This window comes from Pinus tabuliformis, chromosome 6 (genome assembly GCF_031772625.1).
Source record: "Pinus tabuliformis cultivar Carrire ecotype Pingquan chromosome 6, CPIR1, whole genome shotgun sequence".
Lineage (NCBI taxonomy): Eukaryota > Viridiplantae > Streptophyta > Pinopsida > Pinales > Pinaceae > Pinus > Pinus tabuliformis.
Genome location: NC_142292.1, coordinates 1,226,788,835 through 1,226,798,720, shown reverse-complemented (window position 1 = coordinate 1,226,798,720; position 9,886 = coordinate 1,226,788,835). Strand labels below are relative to the sequence as shown.

The 9,886-nt window shown below is 27.6% G+C and overlaps 1 protein-coding gene across 3 annotated transcripts in view; it reads right to left on the bottom strand.

Moving 5' to 3' along the window:
• Positions 1-1,236: 1,236 nt before the first annotated feature.
• LOC149263113 (MADS-box transcription factor 23-like) overlaps positions 1,237-9,886 on the bottom strand; it is a 200,997-nt gene continuing 192,347 nt past the window's right edge. For all 3 annotated transcript variants that reach the window (XM_089425768.1, XM_089425775.1, XM_089425772.1), the window contains exons 8-9: positions 1,487-1,587; positions 1,237-1,355 (exon numbers count right to left, since the gene is read on the bottom strand). In XM_089425768.1, coding sequence (XP_089281894.1) covers positions 1,494-1,587 — 94 coding nt within the window. In that variant the 3' untranslated portion in view covers positions 1,237-1,355; positions 1,487-1,493. The remainder of the gene's footprint in view (positions 1,356-1,486; positions 1,588-9,886) is intronic.

Genomic DNA, 9,886 nt, shown 5'->3' with positions numbered 1-9,886 from the left:
ATTTCAATGTGTGCAGATATGAGTTAAGGGATTTATTAATATGAAGATAATATGATAAATCATGGAGAGAATTTCAAAGAAAGAGAATATTGACAAAATGAAATAGTGTAATTTAATAAAAACATAGAATATTGACTAGATGAAATAGCACAGTTTAATAATTTTGTCAAATGATTAAGTATATAAGGAGATATCAATTTGATAATATTAAATAAAAATAATATTAAAATGAATTCTAATAAAATAAAATATTAAAAAATTAAAAACTTTATTTCATTATTTTTAAGTTAGATAATTTTTTTATTATTATAAAATTTTAACTTATTAACAACTTTATTTTAAAAACAAATCCCTACTTAATTTTAAATTACATTTATTCAGAAATTAATTAGATTCTATAAAAATCAAACAATATTTACTATTAGTATGATAAATAGTAATAACACTTACCAACATCTACTTAACATTCTCTATTAAAATTATATAGAATTCATGACAAATAATGGCAATACTTAGCAACAACTAATTAACATTCTCATTCAAAAGATCAGATAATAAAAAAAAAAAAATATCATCTCTATGGATGAATCATATAAATGGATGATTAAAATTTCCAAACCCTTTTCACATTAAATAATACCAAATAATCCTTAAACAACTATTAACCATTCAACGACAATACTTTATAAATTTTAATTCTTGTCTAATTAAATAATATACATGTCAATCTAACGAATCTAATAAAAAATAGAATTCAATTTAGAAACTACTTTAAATGAACGTATGATTATAAGATGTCAAGAATTATAGTAAGGTGGAGTTGGCTTTAATTTATTGGTGCACATTTCAGCATTAAGCCTATTTTCGAAATTAATGAAGAGATATAGGGCACGCTAAATGAGGAACATAATTCTGAAGCAAATTAGATGAACATTACTGTTATATCTATTTTCTATTCTCAGAGTCAGAGACCATGTTCCAGATTAAGGAAGAGATATAGGGCATTCTAAATGCACAAAGAAATGGGAGGATAATTGTATGGGATGCTTGGAACAAAATTAGATCAAGATTATTTATGTTTTAGAAAAAAAAACGATCATTCATGTTCTTCATCAAGACCAAAAAACGATCATTCATGTTCTTCATCAAGACCGCATATCTATACCCATACAGAAGTCGAAGATAGCACATATGGGGGCGTGGTTGAAGGCCAACCCTAAATGCTGCAACATTCGGTCCTCTCTTAGCTGAGAGAATCTGAAAATTTGCAGTGTCGCGTTAATGCTATATACAGCATAGAATTTCTTGGAAAAAAACTCGAACGGGCTATACTTTATGACTGAAGCTGAAGGTCCCTGCGAAATAAAAAGAAGATTTGTTTACAGTCAAGATCGTTGCATCGGTTAAGGAGAAGGAGAAGGAGAACCCAAGCCAATAAAAGAACAAGAGTGCAACTATAATCTAATTAAAATAAATAAATTCTTACAATGGTGTTATTCTTCCATCCATGTGCTTTGTTGTTTGGGGACTTCCTCTGTGCTGGAGCTTCTCTGAGATACTTTGCTTTGAGCATGAGTGTCAAACAATCTGAAACACATCCCAGTTAAATCAAAGTGTCATACCCTTATTCCAAATAGTGAATACTGAATTTATGGATAGTTGTTATATGTATGTGAATGAGAGTAGTTGAGAACAAGTGGGTATATATATATCTATATATATATATATATATATCTATATATAAGTGAGTGAGATAGCAAATTTACTTATAGCTAATTGTTATATGATGATGATGATGATGATGATGATGATGATGATGATGATGATGATGATGATGATGATGATGATGATGATGATGATGATGATGATGATGATGATGATGATGATGATGATGATGATGATGATGATGATGATGATGATGATGATGATGATGATGATGATGATGATGATGATGATGATGATGATGATGATGATGATGATGATGATGATGATGATGATGAAAAATTATAAATGGGAAATAGTATTAAATTCAAGGAATCAGTAATTCATTAATCCATAAAAAAGAAATATTTAATTTATTAATAAATATAATTAATTAGATAATATGATTATTAAATATAAATAATTTGATAATAAATATAAATATAAAATATAATTTAAATATAATATGGTTATTAAATAGGAAGAATTTATACAATATTTAATTTACTAATAAATACAACTAATTGAACAATAAACAAAATGTAAAATATGTTATAAAATGGTTAGTTATATAAAATTTTCAATAAAAGCTTATGAATACCAAATAATATTAAAATGGAGAAATCAATAATTAAATTATCCATCATATTAATAAAAATAATATTTAACTAACTATTAAACACTATTGATATAATAATAAACATTTGAATACAAAATGTTATTTAATGGAAGAAATTTATGCAATATTTAACTTACTGATAAACACTATTAACTTAATAACAATTAACTTAATAATAAAGACATTATAAAATATACATTGGATTGTTTTATATTACAAAATTGTTAATTATATAAAGTTTTAATACTATCTTGGCTAATAGATTTATTTTTTCAATTAAATTTAAATATGATATTTGTTTATACAACCTAAAATTTAAGTACTAAAGTATTTGAAATTCCAATTTTCCTTTCATCTAAGTGTATGTATATACAATTTTCCTATTTTTCTCATTTATTTTTTAAGATAAATATATAACCAAATTTTTAATTATACAAAATTTCAATATTATTTTTGATTAATTGACTTATTTTTTCAATATTTAAATAATAAGTATCTCATATAAACACTATTAACTTAATAATAAAGACATTATAAAATATACATTGGTTTGTTTTATATTACAAAATTGTTAATTATATAAAGTTTTAATACTATCTTGGCTAATAGATTTATTTTTTAAATTAAATTTAAATATGATATTTGTTTATACAACCTAAAATTTAAGTACTAAAGTATTTGAAATTCCAATTTTCCTTTCATCTAAGTGTATGTATATACAATTTTCCTATTTTTCTCATTTATTTTTTAAGATAAATATATAACCAAATTTTTAATTATACAAAATTTCAATATTATTTTTAATTAATTGACTTATTTTTTCAATATTTAAATAATAAGTATTTCATATTTATGTTTACAATCTTATATATAAATAGAATTTTTTTAAGAAATTTTGTTTTTTCAAAATAAATCCAGAGAAATACATAGAAAATTATTTAGAAATTAAATAAAATATATTCTTAATTTAAAATAATACCTTTTCATTTTATTTTTTAATATATAGTTTAATGTTTTATGATTTATTTTCTAATATATATATATATATATAAAGTTTACTAAAATAAAATTTTGTAATTTTTCTTCGCTGAAAACAATAAAATAAATAAAATATTTAAATAAAATATAATTTTTTAATACAAGACTCTTATTCATTTATGTAATTTAATCTACAACCTTGAATAAAATAAAATAAAATATTTAAAGTGAATACAATTTTTTAATACAAATAAAATATATTTTTTTAATACAAGACTCTTATTCATTTGTGTAATTTAATCTACAACCTTGAATAAAATAAAATAAAATATTTAAAGTGAACATAATTTTTTAATACAAGACCCCTACTCATTTGTGTATAAATATTTAAATATAATATAATTTTTTAATACAAAACTCTTATTCATTTGTGTAATTTAATCTACAACCTTGAATAAAATAAAATAAAATATTTACAGTGAACATAATTTTTTAATACAAGACCCCTACTCATTTGTGTAATTTACAAGACCCCTACTCATTTGTGTAATTTAATCTACACTGATATCTTTACAATAATAGGCTCCAACTAATAACCTTTACGCTTTAGAGGAATCCCTCTTGAAAACATAAATAACCCTTTCAATTGTTAGAGCTCCTTTCCATCCTTTATGCTAATATTTTCTTCAAAAAAAACGATAGATTGATTTATTATCCTGCTTTTACCCAATCCTGCTATATAGTGTTCCTGTAGCCCTTTCTTCCCCTAGACCAAGATCCCTACGAGTAGCCATCCTTTATGCCAATCCTTCCTTCAAAGAAAAACTGGTAGATTGATTTATTATCCTGCTTTTACCCAATCCCACTATTTAGTGTTCTTGTAACTCTTTCTTCCTCTCGACCAAGATCCCTACGAGTAGCCATCCTTTATACCAATCCTTCCTTCAAAGAAAAACCAGTAGATTGATTTATTATCCCGCTTTTACCGAATCCCACGATTTAGTGTTCCTGTATCCCTTTCTTCCCCTAAACCAAGATCTCGCCCCTAAACCAAGATCCCTACGAGTAGGACTGAGCCTGTTGTTTAGGTAAACTCTAGAGATTAGTCCTCACATTCTAGTATAGATAGAGAGTTTTTCAATATCTAGATAATAAAATTTGGTTTTGATACTGGAGAAGAATAAATGGAGTAGTCCATTCCAAGTTCGGAAAATGATCTTGGAGTGTCCTTGGGTTGGGCAAAGAAGGTCCTTCAACACTTTTTCTCAGCAATCGAGTTTTAATTAATAATACAAAATTGTCTATATATATATATATATATATATATATATATATATATATATAATTGTTTCCAATTAGTTAAAAGCTTGTTTTCTTCAAACATAAGAAACCGGTAACAAGCTAAAATCTAGAAGTATTTGGAAAGAATGAAAAGACCATCACGAGATCCAAATGGTATAATTTTCTTTAAATAAAAGTGATGAGTAAATTTACATTCACAGATCTCATTAATGTTTTTCCCAATAATAATAAATTTTCCCACCATTATATATATATATATATATATATATATATATATATATATATTAATTATTGAGAATTGTATGCAATATTATTTTAGAATCTTGTCACTATTTATTACAGATATATGAATTATTGCATTTCATTCAACATTTTCACTCTTTTTAATCAATTTTCCTAAAAAATAATGAGTTATTAAAATTATAAAATAAAAATATATAATCTACATCTAGAAGTCTTTTATATATATATATATATTTATTTATTTAAAAGCAATGAATTTATTTATATATTAAAAACATATTTTAAATAGCAAAAAATCACAACTTCACATTAGTAAATTATATTTATATATTAAAAAATATTTTAGATAATATTACTAAATTTCAATAAAAAATTCTAAATATCAAATATTTAAATGGCATATTTTTAATAAATCAAACTTTGGGAAACATTCATAATTACCCATACATATTTATAGGCATAGATGATTTTAGTGCATTAAAACTACCCTGCCCGAAGTGTAAAGCACTGAACATCCAAGGTTGACACGATCAGACTATTTTATAAAGCTGGTGTTTAGAAAAAACAATTCTCTCAGCAATGAAATAATTAAAATTTTTAAATTTTTTTTAATATCTAATACTCATAAATTTTGTTGGTTATTATTTATATTTCTTACATCTATTTCTCGTAATTTTGTTGGTTATTTTTTATATTCGTTACATATTTTTCTAAGATTTATGAGGTCTTGTATTCTTAGTTTTAATAATACATTTATGATATTTTTAGTTTTTTATTAACCATTTTTAGAATAAGTTTTTTTGTTTTTTTAAGATTATATTTTTATTATATTTAATTTTTTATTTTAATAAGAGAATAGTAAGAAATTTGAATTTAAAATATTTGGTTTAATAAGATTTCATTTACAGAGTCATTACCAATCAAACTACTCAAACTAACTATTTATAATAATTTATTTATATATTTATAATATAATATAAAATAAAATTAGACTTAAAATGTGTGTTTTATTTATTTATTATGGAAACCATTACCCACCCAAACCGTAGAGAACTGAACTTCCATGGTTAACAGGGTCATAATATTTTAATAAAACTGGTCGTTCAGGTTGCCAACTAGTTTGGATCATTTTAGAGCAAAATATGAGTAGTCAGCATAAAAAATATTCTGATTTATCCCGCGACCATTTAATGGGAAGGAATTTGGACAACGATAAAACTGCTTGCGAAAAATAAGAAATAAAGAGAGATTTTCCTCGGGCGGAGTAAATAGTCTTTTTGACCGTTAATTCAATTTATTTTGTACGGAAATGGGAGGTTGGAAAAACCTAGATCAATAAGAATGTCTAGGTTTATTTTGTAAATCTCAATAATTTTGTTTATGTTTATTTTGTAAAGCTTAAAAATTTGGGAATGAGTATACATAATGTTATATTGTCTTATTTATGAATAAAGAAGAAAGGAATACCTAATTCAACATGGAATTGAGTAGGTTAAATAATTCAAGTTTTTCAAGAAAGTAATTATGGAAAATCATGTTAAGGATGTTTTAGAATAGATTTAGAAACTTTGTCAAGATATTTTAGGATTTATTTATAAGTGGTTTTTATTTTAATAGTTTGGAAATAAGGTTTTCCATGGACAAGGAATGTCCATCTTTTTATTTAATTTAATTTTATGATGTTATCATGGGAGGTGGTGGCTCAAGTAAGGATCAACTCACCATAAATAAGAAGTATGTAGATTTGATGTATGAAAATAAAAGAAAAGGAGGATGCCTAGCCAAGAAACCAAATTGTTTATTTTTTTAAAACAAAAAATGGGTAATTTACATTGTCAAAATCATTGTAGCATAGCTAAATGACACTAATAAAACATATATAATGTCCTCAAATTTCAAACTTTCCACACATATCCACAACAAGATATAGAGTTTACATATATCTATTAGTAAGATTCCTCAATTTTTATTGATGTTATACACTCTATAAAAGATATCTAAAACACTAATAGCCTTAAAAAATAAACTAGTGTAAATTATGGTAATTTGTAGCATCTAATTCCTAGTTCTCCAATTTCCAAGTCTTCAATGAGATGATGTACAATATCCTCTTCCCTTTATGCATATCATAATCATTGTGATTTGAGAACTACACTATTTTTCATAGCCATGGATTTTAGAAGTGAAATGGAAAATGAATGTTATGTTTCCTTTGATCATTTCTTTATGTTCCCTATGAATCTTCCTCAATTCTTGCAAATCATGATGGTCCATGATAGGTAAACCCAAGCCAAAGGACACAAAAGAACTCCCGAGTCTTTGCAATATGGCAGGCCCATATCCTCGAACCTAAGTAATCTTAGTGAGAGATGACCCCTAATTCAAAGAAATACTGCCCTTACCCATAAAACGAAAACTTAGAGCAACACCACCCATGACCAAACAACTAGAATAGAAATGAGATCAAGTTCTAAAGCTTAGAATTTACAAGTTGAACACCCAATACACATTTCGCCTAGTTAACATATTAATTTCCATATAGATGGAAGCAAGAAAGGATTAACAATTTTGCAATCAACTCCTAAATTCCATCTAAAAAAAAAAACACAATGCACCAAGGGTAACAAGGAAACAAACCACTAACATGAGAACTAGAGAAAATTCTAAGTGAAGTGTTGGCATTATGATACAAGTATTGTCCTTGATGGAAACTCTACAGGTCAACTCAGTTTTGATAAGAGGCTAATAGGAATATTTAGAGGCAATAGGGCAGTGGTACAAAGGATCAGGAAGATGGAACTAAGGTCTATTAATCAGACTAAAGAAGTTGAAGGAAGAAGATGATGTAGGAACATTTTAAGAGATACACGTAGGTTCACTTAGTCCAAGCAACGTATACACACAGGTACTCAGAACATAAATAGCGTATAACGTACACACGCACTCCCACAGAAGGCAAAGCGTGTACATGTTGAAAACCATGGTTTTGGTTCGAGGTATTTGGACCAAGGTATCTTTGGACCATGATATTGACCCTAGGTATTTAGTCCGAGGTATTCGGTCTGTGGTATTTGATCCAAGGTATTGGTCCTAAGTGGATTCGGTCCATGGTATTGAGATAGGCCAAAAACTATATAAAGAAGAGATGATCATAAGGCCAAATATGCAGGTGAATAAGATTCGAAGGAATACTTCTATCTGAAGTATATTTTATGTTGCAGGGTTATGTTTAGGACTAGATCTGTAATATTTATGTGAACCTTGAGTTCAATATTGGATCCAGATCATGAGACCTGAAATGACTTATTCTTGAATGATCTGATATTGGTTGAGGCTAGATCTAATGTTTTGCATCTATTTTATTCGTTATCTATCATGATCTGGGTTTGTTTGAAGTTTGGAATTGCAACAAATTTCTGAGCCAATATTTGCAAAGTTGTATGCACGTTCATCTCGACAAAAGAGCGTATACATGCAAGTTTTCTTCTTTCAAGTAGTGTATACAAAAGAAAGGCTTGATGTTCAAGGATGACTAATCTATCAGATCAGTATTGTCGATTTATTGCTGTTGCTATTTTACTATTGTTTGTTAATGGAGTCTTCTTAGATCTAAATGTAAATCTGAATGCATAAGGAGGTTGATATTTGATTGATTGTATAAGTGAGAAGAAGTGTTTTATGTTTCCTGCCTGTGTAAAGTTCTGTAAGTTGACAGTAGATGTTCAGTACACTGCTAGTTGGTATAGTTTGTGATTAAGATATTTTATGATTCAGAATATTTAGAGGTATATGCAGGTTGGGCTGAAGGAAGTAGTGTATACACACATGTTTTCTTCATTGAAGTAGTGTATACAGTCTGACACATGAATTGTTGAGGTTTCAGTTGGTTCTGAATGTTGATACAGGTTTATGGGTTCAGCACAGTGTTCTAATGATAGTGATCTGATGTTTTAGATTAACTGCATGTTGGTTAATGAAGTTTGAGTTTCTAAATTTCTGATCGTTCATTGATGAGTCAAGGTCTTCATATGTCTTGATACGTGCCAGGAGCATCTAGTCTGAAAATTCATGAAACGTGGTCCTTGGTGGAAGAGTGGAGTTTTCTGTAGGCTGGCACCTACGTACTAGTAAACATATTGGCTAGTACAAGAGCTAGGGGGTTGTAGCTCCCTTCCAATAGAAGCTAGAGAAAGAGAGAAGGTTGTAAACTTCTGCAGGTAGAAGCCTGCGTACTAGTATGAGTTTTCACCAATACAAGATTGTAAACATATTTTCTTATTATTAAAAGAAGACAAAGACGACAGCAGCAGGTGGTTTTCACCCACCTTGGGTTTCCACCTTAAATCTTGGTGTTCATGTGTGTTGCATATGTGTAATGGTTTATTATGTTTATATTTCACATGGTTACTGTTTAATGATTGATGAAGTACTGATGCACTGATTAAAGATCAACATATGATGAATTAACTGAATCATAAGTTTGCAGCATAAACATTGGTTGCCTTAAAGACAATTGCATGTACATGCTAGTTCCCCTCTCTGAAGTAGTGTATATAAATCTGATTATGAGAAAGAAAAGTTCTTGATCTAATAATACTGATTCACCCCCCCTTTCAGTATTATTTCCAACATGAAGGTCAACTAGAAAGAGCTTCTTAGGATTCTTCACTATGTATGGGGCCAATACTTTGTTATTCCACCTCACTTGGGATAAAATTACCCATTGTGTTCAAATTCCTACGTCCTCAAGAGCTAAGCATGTGTGAGGGAGGCTTAGGTCACATTGTGTTTATTTTCTTATCTTGGAGGTGGGATTGATGTGTAACAGAAATGTGGTATAGTAAATCCTTGTTATTTATTATTGATTGCTTAAGGATGTTTAAGGAATGACTTAGGTGGATAATTGAACATTAACCCTAAGATCCCCCAATTTTAATCACATTGCCTCATTGACCAACACACTAACTAGGTGACTATACCCCCCTAGGACTTGGTGAAAGGAGAGTTTTTTAATTCTTGTAACCTCATATTGTGCTTCACTTA